Raw genomic sequence first — 18,079 nt, 5'->3', positions numbered from 1 at the left:
GGAGAATGGGGCTGGGGAAATCAAGTGACATGTGTCCACCATCTGGCTGTGGCTCTGGGACCTCAATGCAGCTCAGTGCAAAGTCCATGCCTTGACCAGCACCAAGCCCTGGACCTGGGTGCTTAAGATGGTACTTCTTAAGCCAGGGGGATGGGCACACATGGCTATCATGCTTCCTTCCTCCTTTATTTAGTTTGAGACAGGGTCTCACTGCATAGGCCAGGCTGGCTTGGAACTCACTGTGTAGATCAGGCTGGCCTCAAACTCACTGAGATCCACCACCTCTGCCCCTCAAGTGCTGGGATAGATGGTGTGACATTACACCAGCCCTTATTCCTATTTCATCCTGTTCTTGTTCACTACCCGCCACCCCATCCCCTGCCTTCCTTGGTAGTTTGAGACTGGGTCTCACTATGCAGTCCAAGCAGGCTGGGAACTCATTCTGATACTCCTGCCTCCTGCATGCTGGGATGGTGACAGGCCTGTCACCAGCTAGAGCGCACACTTCTTTTCATGTCACAGAGCTTCCCACTTCGTGAGGAGATGAATGGGTGCTGACAGTGGCCTCTTCTTAGCAGCTACCTTTCTGGCTGAATGTATCAACCTAAACATCAGATCAGGGCACACTATAGTGTGGACCACTCTGGTCACTGGCTACACAAGGCAGTGAGATCCTAGTTTTCCAAAATTATGTTAGAAAGATCTCTCTCTCTCTCTCTCCCTCCCTCCCTCCCTCCACACACACACACAGAGAGAGAGAGAGAGAGAGAGAGAGAGAGAGAGAGAGAGAGAGAGAGAGAGAGAACAAAAAGAAAAATGTTGGAGATGATGTAGACTGAGGTATGCCCTGGCCTAAAATGCTCAGTGTGGCCTCACACACGAGTTGCTTGAAGTGAGCTATGGGGTTGGTAGGAAAAGAAGACACCCAGGAAGACCATGGATCCTCTTATCATAGGCCCGCTTTTCAGCTTAAGACACTTGCTAAGGCAATACAGGGGACTCTCTATTTTAAAAGGGACCAAAGAACATTTTTAGAATTACTCTTTAAAACTTGTTGCATTTTTTTTTAATGTGTGTGTCTGCCTGAGTGTATGTATGTATCCTACATGTGTGCAGGAGCCTGGAGAAGGAAGAAGAGGCATTGGATCCCCTGGAACTAGAGTTACAAATGGTCCATGATTAAAACATACACAGCTGAACCACATAAACCGACTGGAGTGTTTAGGGCGCTTCACTGTGGTGCTGGGACCTGAACCCAGGTCCTCCGCAAGAGCAGCAACTGCTGTTAGCCGGGGTCTAGCTCTCTGGCCCCAACCTACATTTTTATTTATCCGTGTATATGTATGTGCATGTGCGTCACGGCACACGCGTGCAGGTCAGAGGACAACTTTTAGGAGCCAAGTTTTCTCCCTTCCACTAAGTGGATCCTGGTGATGGAATTCATGTCTTTAGGCTTGGTGGCAGGCACCTTGATCTGCTGAGCCATCTTACTAGCCCTTAAGAGATATCTTACATAAGGCTTTTTATTCCAAAATCAGCTGTCCATTACATACTCAGAATTTATAGCTTTTATTTGAGCAACACATAGGACTGCAGACAAATGCTTCTATGGATTAAATTTCTCATCAGTTTGTTTTCATTCCTAGTTGAAGGAACCCTGACCCAAGACTGGCTGGTAGCTCTGACTCTGTGTATAAAAGGCACCCAACTCCTAGGATTCTGTTACTTTCTAGACCAAGGAACACCAAGGTGGCCCTGCAGATGGCAGACACAGGGTGGCCCAGAACAGTGAGAGTCACGCTACCCCCTCCTGCCTCACTGGCCCCTGTGCGCTTCCTTGGAGATCTGGGTCTGCTGTGTCACCTCCCCCACAGCAGTTTCTTAAGGGCAGGAAGGGGGGCTACAAAATCCAGAATGGAGTTCAGAGCTGACCCTGACAGCTCCTGTCACACAAACCTCCCAAAGCAGCACTATCAGCCTCGAGGTCCAACACACCACCCAGAGCTCTCACCCAGAGAGTACAAGCTTAGAGAACAGAGCAAGGGCAAGCAATAAGAGCACTTTGATCTCTCCGAGAAAAGGAGGGGTATGGAAGCTAAGGCCGCCCTGATCTGCCCCACCCCGTGAGGCTATGGGAGAGTTTCTTACAGTCTAGACTCTTTTAATTGCCGCACCAAGAGCATACAGCTCAGCCAGTAGAGGGATGTGCACTGCACTTTGTCGTGAGGGGCACGGCCAGCTGGACCCACAAGGTAGCAGCAGGCTCTTTCTCAACCTTGCCCAGATACATATGCTTTCAGCAGGCCTCCCCACGATCATGGACAGGTCTGGCCCTTCTGTACTGGACTCCTCATTCCACATCCCACCCAGGGCTTGGACAATGACCTGCGCAGACCATCAGAGGCCTAACTTACCTTGCTCTTCTTCCAGGGAGGCTCGGCACACACCATGCTACAGAGTACAGAGGTCTCTCTGGCCATCTTTCAAGTGACTGCTACTTATTCTGTATTTGAGAACCCTGATAATTTGAAGGAACTCCCTTGCTTGCTCAGTCACAGGGAAATAGTGAGAACCAAGTTAGAAACCTCAAGATTGTTTCCACCAAGTAACAACTCTTTCTTCTGTGGAGTGTCTGTCACTCAAAATAAAAGTAGCTAGTGGTTTAACTTAATTCCTGCTACTTAGTCACCAGAAGTCACACTTAAATAATGAAGTTTCTAGAAAACAACCTGGTTGCTGAAAATCTTGTTGCTGCTGTGATTTTTCACAGGAGCTTGAGTAAAAGAGAAGTCAGCAGCATCAGGAACTGCAGCCACACCAACTGTGGAACTCTTGCTTAGGCTGAAGTCAGTCCCGAGTCCATGGGACTCAATCCGCAGGGCCAGCAAGGGCCACAGCTGCAAACTGCTGTAAAAAGTGACCAGGAGGAGGGAGGATGGTCAGAGTCCTGAGGGTCACTAACTACACCGAGACCCGGGTTTTAGGTCTATCACCGCTTCCCTTGGTGCACAGCAGCATGCATCCATGCTTTCCCAAATGTGTCTTTTGTGCCTCAACAGCAAGGTTCAAGAGTTGTTGCAGAAACCACGTGGCCTGAACTATGATTCTCTGTTCCTGTACAGAAAACAGTTGCTTGCCACTATTCTGACATGTTCTAAGCCTACACATCTTTCTGGTCTTGAGTCTACACATCCCTTCTTGTCCTTTGGCTCCATGCTGCTTCCTCTGAGGGGCCTTTCTGGAATACTTGGTTTAGAGAACAACCAGCTTTGCCCTGTGTACCTTTACCCTGTGTATCACTCCTTCCCAGATATTGGCTGAGGTCGCCTTGCTCACTCAATGAGCTGTCTGAGAAACACAAGCTTCCTAAGGGTGAGCCCAGCCTGTGTGCCCCGTTCCTCCTCAGTGTGTAGACCATAGTGTGGACACTACGGTCACATCATATCTGTGTGAAGGGAGCCGTGATACATTCAGTCCACCTGGCTACTAAGGCACACAGAGGAACCAAGTGTCCAGTCTTCAGGCCGTGAGATGGCTGTTGGTGTGAGAGGTGATGGGCAGTAAGGACGCCCGGCTGTAATGAAGACAGGATGTGTGACGCGCCAACGGGAGGAAGGAAAACAAACAGGGACTGGAGCCTCACGGCTTCCGGGCACCAAGGGACAGGTGCTCGGCACCTGCTCTGACCCTCCCACCCAGTCAGTGGAGGCTTGCAGGAGGAGCCTCTACTCCAGTGGAATTCAACCCCGTCAAAACACAGCCCTCTGCCTATAAATAGGAAGGTCTTTGAAACACTAATTAAAAATTAGTCTGGCATTTGGAGTCTCTGATAAACAGAAGGGCTAAGACCAGAGACAAACGCAACAGTTGTCCATCTGATCTATGCATAGGTGGAAAAGGCTGCCAGTTGTCTCCCCATGGACTTCCTTTCAATTACTCCTAAATCATGGACTTGGAAAATACGTAACAAAGTCTGCCTTCCCAGTGAGCTCCTCAGGAGTTCTGTCAATGTGACCCACTTTACTAACTCGGAAAGCCACTAGAGAAGCCAACGTGTCTAAAAGAGAAGCTCAAAAACATAACGCGATGAACAGCGACAGCCTGAAAACACCATTAGTCTCCATGCACATCTCATACCGGTGTATACCCCACTTAAGGGGCCTCAGTTTCAAGTGCCCAACAGCCCAGGTGCTGGTAGCTGCTGGAATGGAGTGCACAGAAAGCTCAGAGTTGGTTTTCTTATAGTCTCTGCATTTTAGAGTATTGTATCAAAGACAGTTTCTCTTTGAACTTTTGTGTTTTTCTTAGGATGATTAAATACATTAAATATTTATGATTTTGTATTTTTCAAACCTGGAATCCATATAGGATCTGTACTGTATTCTGAATAAGCTAAACGATCTTAAGACTCAATATCACACTGCATTACCACGAGCATCCAATTTTACTTTTTAAACGATGGCTGCTAGATTGGTTTTTTTCATTTCCCTTACACATGGCTTCTTTCTTGTCCTAGCTGAATGCAGCCCGGTTGCTCCCACACATCTGAGCCGAGTTTCCTTAATGAGCAAGGGAAAGGCGCCACCACCAGAGCACAAAATGACCCGCCCAAGTCTTAATTCAAACAACTCCACCCTGTTGCTCAAGCTTTTAGAAAACTTGCACTGTCTTTATAATTTACCTCATAGGAGGGGAAAGCTAGGTCTCCAGCGGTTACAAGTACAAAGTGATCACAGGGGACTACTGAGGAAGGACAGGCTTCTGGAAACCCAGTCCTTGACTCTAAAGCAAGCACAGGCAGCATGCTAAAGCCAGAAGTGACCCCACAGGCCGGGGCTGCAGTGGGCTCATTGCCTTCCCATCAGTGGGGGCTCAGAGTCTCAACTGTGTTGTTACCTCTGCGTCCTGCTCCTCGAGGCGGTAGGTCTGCTGGAGGCGCTGCAGTGTCCGGGGGCTCAGGGTCTTCTGCTCTAAGAGATGCTCCAAAAGCAAGATGATCTGGTCTGCAGTAAGCTGAGGACAAAAGAAACAGCCCTTGAAATGTCACTTAGGCAACAAGAAGTTAAAACCAAGGTTCTGAGCAAGGACAGCAAAGCCAGGGTAACTCAGGCACTGTTATGTCTGCAAGATGGGGAGAGCAGGTGCTGACTTTGCCAGACATGAGCGTCAATGCTGTTTGCAGCCCCAAAGATTGGCATGCTGGGGCCCAGCAAAGCCCTCTCCCGTGGCTTGTCATGCTGGGCATGTGCTTTCGGCACTTGTCCTAGTTGAATGTCACAGTGGCTAATGATGGCCTTGCTTTGCGGCTAGACAAGGACTAAAGAGGTCATCCAACTTTAGGCAAATCCACAGGATCTTTACCAGAAATGGGTAGGTTCAGATTTCTTTCTGAACCATGTGAAGCCTGCAAGGCACCTGTTGAACCCTGAAAAAAACATACAATGTAACAATTGCCTCCTCTCACAGCCCCTCCCCTTCATGAGGAGTCTACTTATAGTCTGTGAGCTTAAGATACTAAAATTCACTTTACAGGCTGCAGACAAGCAGATGCACAGCAACAGATACACCTAAGCACACAGTCACTCTCACTCAGAATTCACGTAGTTTTCACACCAAAACTGGTATTAGAACTGCTAAAGGCAATGAGAGGGAGAAGTCTGTGTGTGGTACAAAATAAAACAAAGTGAGTACTTCTGTGAACAACCGCAGTACCCGACTGAGAGCCACGCCATCTCAACCCAGCAGCAGAGTGAGGGGAGAGCTCAAGATACACCTGTCCTGACTGAAAAAGGTTCACTTTAAAATCAGAACTTGACAATTATCGACACAAATTCCACATTCTCTACACTGGCACCCCTCTGGTCCCGGATATTCCTGATAATATTTCTGAGCAAACTTCTGGAGGCCAACAGAGGGTGCCTACAAACACCAGGATTTTAACTGCCAATTTCTATTCCACGAAAGGCACTAACTTACCCCCTTCTCTCCTCTTGCCTGAACCCTCCCACAGTGTGCACACACTGGGTGCTCTCATCAAGAAGGCACCCTCTCCTTCTCCATCCCACCTTCCCTCCCTCCCTATTTGTCTTTGAGGAAGGGTTTGACTTTATAGCCTGGCTGGACTGGAACTCTCACTCTGTAGACCAGCCTGGCCAGGAACTCGGAGACCTGCCTGTCTCTGCCTCCCGAGTGCTGGGAGTGCCTCACACTTCGCATTTCCAGTATTCCTATCTCACCTACATCTCAATGAACTCATTCCCCCAGTAACATGCAGTGCCCAGTGCGGGTTCCTGGGTATATTTATTAGGTAGTTTTTCTCCTCCACCTACGGTTAGACCATGGACAGATTCTGAGATCAACAGGGAACACCGGCTGTCTCTAGCAGGATGGCCTGACCTATGAAGTCCTAATACAAGGATTCCATAAATGACTCCATTTCCCTCCTGAGATAGCAAGCGTTTGCAAGATGTTTTAAGACATGGAGCTACATCTGCCCTTTTCTATAATGCTGAACATGAAGCTGCCCTAGTGAGACCAAGAGAACCAGCTATTCGTTTAAAGCAGGTCAGTCCCAGGACCTCCAGCACCTGTCCCCACCATATGCATCTCAGGTGCAGGTGGGGCATCCAGGCTCCTGACCAGGCACCAGCTGAATGTCCTTCCTAGAGGCTCCTCCTTTCCATCACTGAAAGCCCTGGCTGAAACTGGCCCCTCAGTCCTCTTCCTTCTGGCCACCCATCAGACCCAACAGCAGCTTTAGCATTTCCAGGGAAGCCAGTCTCTGCTGAAAGCTGAACTTGTCAGCCCAAGGCCTTGAGTGCACCTTTCTCTAAAGGCCACATATCTTAAACACCCTCCTGCAGAGCGTCTTCCCTCGGTGCCCAGCTAAGGCCCCTCAAGCCACCCCCACTGCTTCTCTTGGTTTTGTTGTGGCAGTGACTAGAGTCACCTGGGTGTCCCTCCTGGGTTCAAACACTGAACACAACTCCAGCTCAAAAATGAGAACTGCTAACACGTGAAGCCCAACCAAATCTACGCCTGTGTGCTGTTTTTCTTCCAAGCAGAAAGCTCACATCTGCACACAGACAGAATCAAAAGGATCATGGGAAGCTTTCGTTGTCTCAAAATTGACACAATGGAAACATTGAGAGCTAAGCCGCCTGACTTTGAGACCGACAGCTGAGATGGCAGGGGGCTGGAGGGAGGGGAACATGTGCACTCCAACCTTTAGGGCTGTTTCCTAAGTTTATCTGGCTCTAATTAAAAGGCGGGAAAGAATGAGGGTGCACACCCCTTCAAGGAATCCACCCTCCTTCATTCAGGAAGGTACAGACGCCCTCATGCACGCACAGGCTTGTTCAGAGGCGGGCAGGACAGAAGGCACAGCCATGCTGAACATTCCTCCCTAATGCTGGGAGATCTCTGCTAGTCTGGCCTTTGTAGAATGGACTTGAAGAAAGCACTCCATTAGTAAACAACCTGCGGCCACCTGGCTCTGTAATTCATGGGAAAATGTAGTCTCTAAACAATCAAGAAAGTAGAGACAAATTAGTGGCCTAACGCTGTTTTCAGCCACAGATAATAAAACTATCATTCACAAGTAAATATTCACAACTTCATTCACAAGTAAATATTATATCACAAAAAAAGGATTATAAGCTTGAAAAGAGGATATGTTAAAGCAAAAGTATTTTAATAGAGTGAACTGTGTAAACTAAAATACATATTTGCTACTTGCCAAGCCACCCTACAATGGCAAAGAAATAACACATGATAAATATTCACTTGCAAATGTGCTGGGAGGCAATGCTGGACAGCGGGCTGTCCTGGCAGCTGGCACAGAGGAATGTCCTACCCCAACCACGTAGAAACCAAATCAGCTCCCACATAACCTTGGGACCAACTGTGTGTTACCATGAGGTACTGAAGGAGACACAGACTGTGTCCACTGTATGGTGCCATCAAGAAAAACAAAATGAAACAGACAGACAGACAAACAAAAAAGAGTCCGTGAGCATCAGGCCCCAGGGAAGCCAACTTGAAACATTACTGACATGACCTGCCTTTCTGGCTGGGACTGGCAGCTCACGCTCGAAATTCAAGGGGAGAGAAAAGTCTTCCTTCTCGCAAACGAGGATCTATGATAAGGTTATTATTTTCACAATGGGAACACCTCAGTATTGTAAAAATGCATCTGCCTAGGAAGCTCAAGACAAAATAAGACTGTGAGATGCCTAAATTTTGTGGGTACTTGAGAAGAATGGCACAGGCCTGTAAAATTTACTCAGATGAACACAAGAAACAAGATGCAACAGGAAGCCAGGCAAGTACAAATGCTATTTGTTAATTATGGAAGTCTGTATTCTTGCCATAAACATTAAAGATTTCACAGTTGTTAATTATGAAGAAATGTACAAAGGGAAAAGTTAGCTTCATCTGTTCCCCAGCAAATTTAAAAACTGAGACAAGTGCCACAACTCTGAACTGTTTTAGTTTCTTAGAGAGAAAATGTGGAATTTCCAACCCTGACCCCCATCCCAAGTAGAAGCAGCACAAAGGAGCACAAAGCTCCTCCAGGGGCTTCAGTGCCTTTGCAGGAGGCAGGGACCGAGTGGGTGGGTGGGGGCAGGGGCGGATGTCACTCTGAGCTCCCTGAAGACATCCACACAACTGCAGCCCCCCCTTCTTCTTCCATCAGCACAACGCAATGCAGAAAAGCCAGTTTACCTCGGAAGTCAGAAATGCCACAGACACAAGTCTCACCGTGAAGATTCCACAGGCACAAACATCAGGGCTGCAGCTGGCATGCGCTGAGGGCCAAGGGGAGCCCCGAGCCCCTCCTTTGCGGCCCAGCTGGTGCACAGCAGAGGCCGGCATGAGGAAGGAAGTCAGCACCGCTCCAGACGGAGTGAGCCTGAGACTAATGCAGCCACAGACTGACAGTGGCGTGAGTTCTATTATTACCCCATTATCACTCTGGGATCTGAGCCGAAATGAAGCATGCTTCCTCCCTGGTGCCATTTCCTTTTATCCTGGCTGGAGACTAAAAGCGGATCAATGGGGGCAATAATGTATGATGTCACTTCCATTATAGCCACAGCCTCCCCTCCTCTCTCAGTCTGTCTGAAACACACAGAAAGATCAATTCTTCCCAAAAATGGTTAAAAAATGCTTTGGGAGCACGCATCTTCCAGAAAAGCCTTCTCTGCTATATTTGTCTATGTTACTTCGGCAGGAACTGTTTACACAGAACAAAACAGAAGAAATGGGGGAGGGAGAAAAATCTCAAATTCTCCTGTAGGCTGGAGACTTGTTGGCTGAAATTCAACCCAAGCAAGGGCCAAGGCAGAATGTGAGCCGCTGACCTTTGAAAGTCACATGCAGAAGGTGAAAGGTGACCTCACAGATATAAAACACCTTTCATTTTATAAGGTGCTGCAAATCTGGAAAATTCCTTGCCACCTTTTCCAGGAAACACAACCACCACCCTGGAGGCCCCAAGACAACCCACTCAGGCCCATGGGTGCCCGGTACCAGTGAGGCACGGGAATGGAACCTAGGAAGACAAGACATTGCTCTGAGCCTTAAAATACAACTCCATCTAGTGAATTTTCCCTTGCAGAGGATTCTTGCCAATAAGGACAGAATTGAGAAAGTCCCTCACAATCCAGAGATAAACAGAAGCAGGAGCGGAAAAAGCACGGCCCTCGGCTGCCTGACAGGAGAGGCCTTCCCTGTCAGGAGGCACACGGCCAACAGGCAGAGTCCTGGGCCAAGTCTGCTGGACCCCAGGACAGAACTAAAGTGTCTTCCACGCATTAGAAACTTAAAGAGAAACAGCCGCTGCCGCCGCCGCCGCCGCCGTTGCCGCTGCTGCAGGCAACAACAACTGTTCTCTGCACCGCTGCAGCACAAGAACTGTTCTCTGTGAGTTTTTGCTTTAGTCACATTTTAAAGAACTAAACACAAGACTAGAATATTGAATGTGAATCCCGTCTGTGTTATTTTGAGGGTAAAATTTGAGGTTGCTAGCAAATGAAGGTTATTAAATAATGAAGAGTGAAAATACTTTTGCTTTACACTGTAGAAATAACCAACGGGCAAAGACTCTTATAGGAGCATCAGTTACTTTTGGTTACTAAGATCTTTACAAATTATCCCCACAGCCACACTTGCCAAAGATCACCACAGCAGCACCACAGAATTCACAATACTAGAAATCTGGGAAATGTTACTAATAGTTTGAGATGATATGTGAACATCCAAGTCATGGTTCGGTAACCGCATTTCCAAACTGTTACCACAAGGTGAAGGACCACAGGGGCCACCACGAGCAGGTGGCAGCTGAAGTAGCTATGGCACAGAGACATCCTCACGTTTCCAGGTGGGAGGGCCAATGTGCTAATATTTTAGCCGTTGTTAGAAGTATTATCCATGCTACGGGCAGTGTGACATAAAGTGTGGTCTGTGAGCCACGTGAAACCGTGTGTCACCTGGGTTCTGCAACCATCGGGATACTAATATTGTATGCTATTACATATTTTAGAAACCAAATCACTCTAAATGCTCAAACTGAAAATTTCCAATTATTTTACAAGAGACGCTTGAGGTTTTCGTGCCTGCCTGCCTGGAATCTGCCAGACCCACAGTAATGGGGCAGAGGGGAAAATACTGGTCTGCCATTTCATGCTTCTGGGGAGAAGCAATTCAAACAAGAAGCTCCAGTGCTTCAGGCCATCTTCCACCCTTGTGAAGAATTTCCAAAGAGCAGAACTTTAAAGTGTCAGAGACTACTTTCAATTTCTTGTGTTCAGATTTTTCCCCACTGAAATTTGTTTACTTCAATACTCTGACCTAAACCGACCATAGTTTATACAACACCTGGTGTATTAATCTTGACTGTATATGTAAATTTTGATGAACCTGACCTTCTAATTTATAAGCAGTGATATCTTTTAGTTCTAAATTCTTGTTATACACTCATATATCTCAACCTAAAGCCCAGCATGTGAATAAATGTGCCATTATTGTTAAAACTTTCAACTGGTTCTGACTTAAAATACAGTATTATAGATACACAATGGAGTAGTATGCAGCTATTACGAAGGATGGAGTAGGAGCTGCTTCTGGATATAGCAAGATGGTGGGGAGGAGAGCTCAAAAGAGAATGCAGAAAATGGCTGAATTTGGGTAAAATACCACATCTCTCCCTCTCCCCGACCTCCTCTCTCGATAGGTTCTCATGTGGCCCATGCTAGCTTGAAACTTACTATGTAACAAAGGATAACAGTGAACTTCTGATGTTCCTACTTCCACTTCTGGAGTTCTGGAATTACAAGCATGTGCCACCATACCAGGGGTATACGAGTGTGTGTGTGTGTGTGTGTGTGTGTGTGTGTGTGTGTGTGTGTGTGTGTGTGTATGCACATACACACCTGCTTGACAAGCACTCTACCCACCTAGCCACATTTCTAAGACAAGTAAAATAAATTCCTAAAGACCTAGAAGGGAATTAAGGAAGATCTAGTCAAATTTTGAGTCACCCATACAAGACACTTGGATCTTTTCCTTTTTTCTGTCTATACCTTAAGCTGAAATATTTTTCTTGAATTCTGCTGCAAATATTTCCTGATTAACTAATGGGCAGCGTATATATTTTATGAAGAAGTTCAGGCTGCAACCTAATCTAAGTCTGTGAATGAAACGCTGAGCAAGTAACAGACAGGCAGCCTGGGCTTCTAAAGAGCAAGCCTAGCTACCCAGTCACTCTTCTCCTGAGCATACAGAAGTCTGCTATGTTCATGATTAGAACCTACAGTGTTCTGGCTTCAGTACTTTTACCTACAAGTCAGTGACAGTATTGTTAAATAGAACAGAAAACATCACTTGTGTGCAAGGAGGGCTCAACGGTTAAGGTGTTTACTATGCAAGTCTGGTAACCTGAGTTCAATCCACAGACCCATATAAAGGATGAACCATGAAGCATGAACCACGAATTCCTCTGCTCTCCACATGCAAGCCATGGCACATATGTACACACACACACACACACACACACACACACACACACACACACAGAATAAAGTTTAAAAATTGGAAGAATATTAAGTTTTCCAAATGCCTGTCGATACACAAAGCGAAGCCCTAGTGGCCGCATGCTCTGGTTTTTATGTTAGTATTTAAAGAAAGTTTTCAAGTATTGTCTAATTTCCCCCCCATGAGAAAATATAGTTAAACCATAAATTTACTCAAGCCCAGAAATATTCTTACATTTCTCTAACTTCCCATATTACTATGTCAAAGTGAGACACTCTGGCTTTATCACAAATGTGCTGCTTTAGTAAATAACTAAGGAGACACCACACCCTTCTCCGGTGAGTTTGTCTCATGCAGCTCTCCTCTTGTACAGGTGGGGCACTCATGAACAAGGGCTACAGTCAGCCTGGAAAGTGAGCGTCCTCTGAATGGCTGTTCATGTGCACAGCAGCCCACCTCCTATAGAAAACACCATCTTCAGAGTTGTAGCACGAAAGCTAGAATCCTCATGCTTAAACAGGACAAAGTGTGCTCAAACACAACTCTGTTTTAACTTCTGTCACCACAGTGACATATATAAGGAAATTTCTAATAGACTGAAACCACATCTGCTGTCTCGTGTGCCACCTATTCCCGAATATCATACTCAAATGCTTATTAGAAAGAATTCAGTGTCCAACATGGCAAGATGAAACGAGAGGGTAACAACGTCTACCGGGAGAGTCATCAACAAACAATTTAACGGTGCGAATGAATCTACGGAGGGCAGGGGTGCAGAGGCCAAGGTTCAGAACAGAAAATTCCCATTTCTAAAGTAGAACAAATTCAAAGAACTCAAATTCTAATGTACTGACCTAAAAGGTTTTTATCAGCACTGCACAGGGCTGGCCCTAATGTCTTCAGACGCAACGGACCAGGCTGAGTGCAGCCGAGGCTCCACCGATGAATAAACTGGGCTGTATGAGGATTAACAAACATGGGCTCCAGGAGAGCTTGTTCCATTTGCTTGGCTTCCGTGATAAACTTGCTAACGAGGATTAAAATTCACGGTGTAAAGAACAAAGCCACAAAAGCATGTTAGAGCTAATTAACAAGGGGAGCAAGAGAGGCAACCCAAGTCCAGAGAAGTCACTGCTCAGAGCGGGGCTCTTCACAGTTAGGTGTAGGTACAATCATTTTGAAACAGCTTCTAAACGAATTTTACTCTTGGCTGTTCATTCTGAGGTCAGAACAATACGTTCCCTCACCCCTGGCTCTGGCCTTTCTTCTTCACAGAGGCAACTGCACAACATAAATATCTTTTTGATCCGATTTTCTTTTCTAATGCTCTGTCTTTCTTACCAAATCTGAACCACCCCCAGATTCTGGCCACATGTCTACAATGTGCCAGTTGGTTTCTGTTGTATCCTCAACACACATAAATCCAGCCACAGCTACAGAGGGGTGGGGTAGCAGGGAGCTGCAGGAGGGTGCCGAGTCTCACTACATGAATTAATGCCGGAAAAATAAAGCAATGAGGTTGTTACTTAATAAAATGTATGTGGGGGCCCACTGTCCAATTGCTACCCCATGTGGTGGTCTCATTTCATAGTACAATTTAGTGTGTGTAAGGCAAGGGAATCACATTTGGACCCATTTTTGCACACTCTGGGATTCCAGTCTGTGTATTTTATACCCTGGATTGACTCTTAAAGTTTCAGGAAAATTCATTCAAGGGAAAAGAAACGAACAGCTTCAGAGGGGAAAAAGCAGAAGGTGGGCTTGGGGTCTTCAGGCCACGCCTTCATTTTGTGTGCACCTAAAAGGGACGGAGCTGTTATTAGGCCAGCATCTGGTATAAAGAAGAAGCCACTATTTTGTGGATGTGCAGCATATGGGACAGGAACCTCACCACATCTGCCTATCTAAAGCCATGTTCTACACACAGTGACCAAGCAAGTCACAAACACACTGGGTGGCAAAGTACAGAAGCCACCCCCAACATAGTATCCTGAAGCCTAAGATCAGGCACCAGGTGATCAGGTCTAAGGTCTGTCTACTGTGAGCTCCAGGCTGGATGCAGGGCAGGTAGGCCTGCAGTCACAGAGCCGAGGCTAGGAAAGTCAGGAAGCCTTTGCTGCCATGAAATACATAATCCATAGTGCAGTAGGGATCTAAATCTCAGTGGGTCTGAGGCTAGGTAGGTTCTTTCTCAGGAACTGGCAGGAATGTGAGTGACCCCAAGACATGCTTTCCAGCTGCAGCTAAAATCTCAAGGGCACCAAGTCACAGCTAAAAATGTCACAGAAACCAAGCCGCTCTGCTTCTGGCCTTTTGGTGCCTTGCTTTGCATAGGTACAATGGACCCATTTAGAAATCCAGACTTGTTTTGTTGAAGTGTTACTGCATTCTGAGTGTTCTGATTATTTCATCTCTAGTGGAAAATACTATACAGAGACTTTCTCCTCACCCATAGTGGATAGGTATAATCTTGGAACCTACAAGTTTTTGTAAAATGAAGCTGGGTTTTCTTTTTAAAAGAAAAAATTTCTTACATAACTAAATTTTAAAAAGAGAAACATTAAACCAAGCCTTCAGTCACCATGGCCCACCTTTCCATTTCTTACCACTGTTAACACACCAACCAAAACAGTCATTATTCCAAAGTCAAGCAAAACTCTAGTTTACACAATTCGCAAATCAATACACCACAGGGCACCCCCTAAATGTGTTCAATTATGAAGTGCCAAAGAAAACACAGTAACATTCAAAATAACTTTAAAAAAAAAAAGTGACCACAGATCCCCCAACGTAAGGAGACCCAGAACTCACTCACTTCATAATCACTCACTTAAACGCCACAAGCTGAGAACCGCTTCCTGCTCATTTCAAACTTAGCTCCTCAACTCAGACTTTTGCTAGGAATAACCACAGCAGAGGCAGAAACACAACGAACACACTGTGCACTGCAGGACAACCCAAACAAACGCCTTCAATGTCAAGGGGGAAGGGCGGCCGCTTCCTGATCTGGTTCCCATGTGAGCAGAGCCTGCACACGCAGTTGTCCAGAAACTGAAGTTAACCTGTTGAGCATTCCCAAGGAGAAAGCCGCAATCAGCCACAGTGTGGCTGTTTTCCTGCTGGAGTATCCTTCCCGCTTTCCCCTCCGCAGGGCACGGCAGGGTATCTGTTTGCTGATCGTTTCCCCAGGATGAGCAAGAAACCATAATCCCGACGCCCTGGAACTCACTCGGAGCAGAAACGGCCCTCAGCAAGGGAGAACAAAGCAGCAAGGTCCCGGACGGGCTGCAGGGGCGGGCAGGGAGCCTTGGCCTCCTTACCTTGACCTGGGACCTGCACCTGCCACCGCGGGCTGATAAGGGCCGCTCGCACCGCCCACCTCCGAGCCAGCCAATCCACAAGACAGCCCCGCCCTGACAGCCACCCCCCACACACCCCGCAATTCCACTAATTAGACGTTCGCCTCCCACCCGACACTTACACAAGACACAGACCAGTCCCAGCACAGCCTGCGATTCAAATGGGAACAAAGGCGGGCGTAGCCGTGGCACTTTTCCCTAATTCACTAAAGTGAGGACCTCTTTGCACGGGGCCTAACCTCTACCGAAGCCGCGTTCCAAAGACTTAAACACTTAGGTGAAGACCTTTCCAGCTAGAACTGGGAAGAAAAAAACAACTGCTGAAAAACAGTCTGGTTTCTACCGCACAGCTCCTGGGTCACCTGGAAGCAAAGTGCAGAACCAGGAGGGAGGGCAGAGGAGGAATAAGCCACCCAGCTGGTTTCTAGTGAACAATCTGCACAATTACTAATTAGGAGTGTGGGAAGCGGGAAAAGGGACGGGGACGGACAGGCACACTGACCATTCACAGCAAATCAGAAGAACAGTTATCTGAAAGAGCAGGGGGAAAAAGGCCAGAATAAGTTTCCTGGGTTCACCACCAGCTCTGAGGAGGAACACTCCCACAACACGCCAGTGGCTGACTGGTCACCAGGACAGAGCCCAGCAACAGAACCACTCCACCACTGTCTCCAGCACCACGACTGCAAGCATGACTTCACTGTGAGCGGTTACTTAGCTGGATGGAGCGGTGGACCATTTGAAGGCCTATCTCAAACAGAACCATAAAGATTTTTCCCAAACAAGCAGGAAGCATCTAGCAGAATCCATTTGCAATTCTAAGTATTAAAACTTGCACTCCAGTTTTAGATGCTCAGTGGAACTTGACTGAATAGAACCCATGAAATATACATAGAAAAACGTGGCACCACGGGGGGGGGGGGGGCTCAGGCGGCGGGGGAGGGTTTCCTGGTACAAGCTACCTTTCAGTTTTGGTTTGAGCTAAGTCATCTGTATCCATTTAGAATCTTCCTCAAGCCTACAGGGTAGGTCTGTGGGAGGCTTTTTTTTTTTTTTTTTTTTTTTTTTTTTTTTTTTTTTTTTTTTTTTTTTTTAAGTTGCTGGCAATGACCTACTGCCTGGGAAGAAGAAATAAAAACTCTGACCCTAAACAACCCCAGCACAAGTAAATTATACAAGTCTTTCAGTATGACCTGCCCACAGATTTTAAATTTTAAAATGTTTAGCTAATTATGGTTTCTGTCTCATTCTGGTTTTCACTAGGATATGTTCCAGTTTTAGGTGAGGAGGTCTAACAGCCCAATACTATGGAATAGCATTTTATTTTCTTAAAAAAAAAACAACAAACCTTTTTGTCTAGCAGCTAAGCCTGCTTTCCAGCTAAGCACAATTTAAAGTTTAACTGTAGTAATCATTTGAAGTCTTCTTAAAATAAGCAAACAAGGAACACAAGTAATTTGTTGATTAAACAGTATAAAGAAATCGTTAGGACAATTGTAAACCAAAGCCAGCACATCTACCTCTGCTGAAAGCTTTAAGACCCAAACCCAGGAGCCTGGAAAATAAAAATACAGAAAGAACTCCTAAACACCTGCTCTGTAGACAGAACAAACATGCTGAACAAAGTGAGACAGCAGAGAGACCACCCCACCTCTCCTGTCAGAGGAAAAGAGCCACCCCAAACTCATCTTTTTCCAAAATTCCTCAGTTAAGATTTAGAAATCGAAATCTAATTAAATTAATCTTCTTTTGTGCAAGACAGAACACTTCCCTTTATTAAGAATGTTAACACTTTAAATAACAACAATCATTAAAAATCATAATTCCTCAAAGTAGCTTTCAGTTTGAGAAAAGAAGCAGTATGAAAACACTACAAGGAGGCAAGGGTAAGGAGCGCTACAGAACTCACCAGAATGTTCTGGAGAAGGTTAACTTTCAGCAGCCATGCGCTAATGCTTGGTGTTTGATTTTTAAAAGCAAAAGCCTATTGCAGATTGAACTTTCACTGTCAATTAAAGAGTAAGCTCCCAGGTCCTTAGGACAGTCTCACAGGGACTCAGGAGCATCTCCGCAGCCCCAGTGCTATCTGTTCAAGCTATTTTTAATATAATATCCACTTCCCTTGATGGAAGCCAAACCAGAGGCATTGGTCCGTGCAACCTTTTTTTTTTCCCCCTTAAGGACCCGTCTGGATTTGTCTCCTCCCCTGGACAGGTCAGGCTTTCTCTTCCCAGTCTGCCTGAATAAGCCAGTGGTCCTGTTAAAGTGGCTGCGGGGAGTCCTGGACAAAAAACAGAAGCGTGCAATCCTGTGAGGGAGGACGTGGCTCTGATGTGGAGGACCGGAAGGCAGGAGTACCCCAAACAATGCCTTGGGGAGGAGGTCACCTGATCCCACTTCTGAAACCTACCGGCCTCCCCAACACAGCTGCCCTCACTGGCAGAGCCCGCTGATCTCGCTGATCTCGGACAGAGTCTGCGGCATCACCCAACATTCAAGTGTCCAGACACCGACCTGCCTTTGAGAGTCTGAAGACCCACTTTGGTTCTGGGCGTGAACCCACAATGGCCCACCTCCCTCCCACACACAGCCACACAGTCCTCGATGTGTGCCAGAGTGCAGCATGCCACCTGTAAGCCAGACACCTCCCACTTCAAGGCTGCCTCTAGGGGCGTCACCCCCAG

General features: G+C 46.7%; 1 protein-coding gene across 6 annotated transcripts in view; it reads right to left on the bottom strand.

The window, feature by feature from the left end:
* Nucleotides 1-18,079, bottom strand: part of Aopep (aminopeptidase O (putative)) — a 262,328-nt gene that overhangs the window by 19,268 nt on the left and 224,981 nt on the right. For all 6 annotated transcript variants that reach the window (XR_013051710.1, XM_042278615.2, XM_042278614.2 and 3 more), the window contains one exon: nt 4,897-5,013. Coding sequence is in view for 4 of the 6 variants with exons in the window: in XM_042278615.2 (XP_042134549.1) it covers nt 4,897-5,013 (117 nt within the window). In the remaining 2 variants the exon portion in view is untranslated. Of the gene's footprint in view, nt 1-4,896; nt 5,014-18,079 lie in introns of those variants that run through there.

This window comes from Peromyscus maniculatus, chromosome 5 (assembly GCF_049852395.1).
Source record: "Peromyscus maniculatus bairdii isolate BWxNUB_F1_BW_parent chromosome 5, HU_Pman_BW_mat_3.1, whole genome shotgun sequence".
Taxonomy (NCBI): domain Eukaryota; kingdom Metazoa; phylum Chordata; class Mammalia; order Rodentia; family Cricetidae; genus Peromyscus; species Peromyscus maniculatus.
Note: the sequence above shows the minus strand (reverse complement) of the source record. Positions and strands in the feature narration are given on the sequence as shown.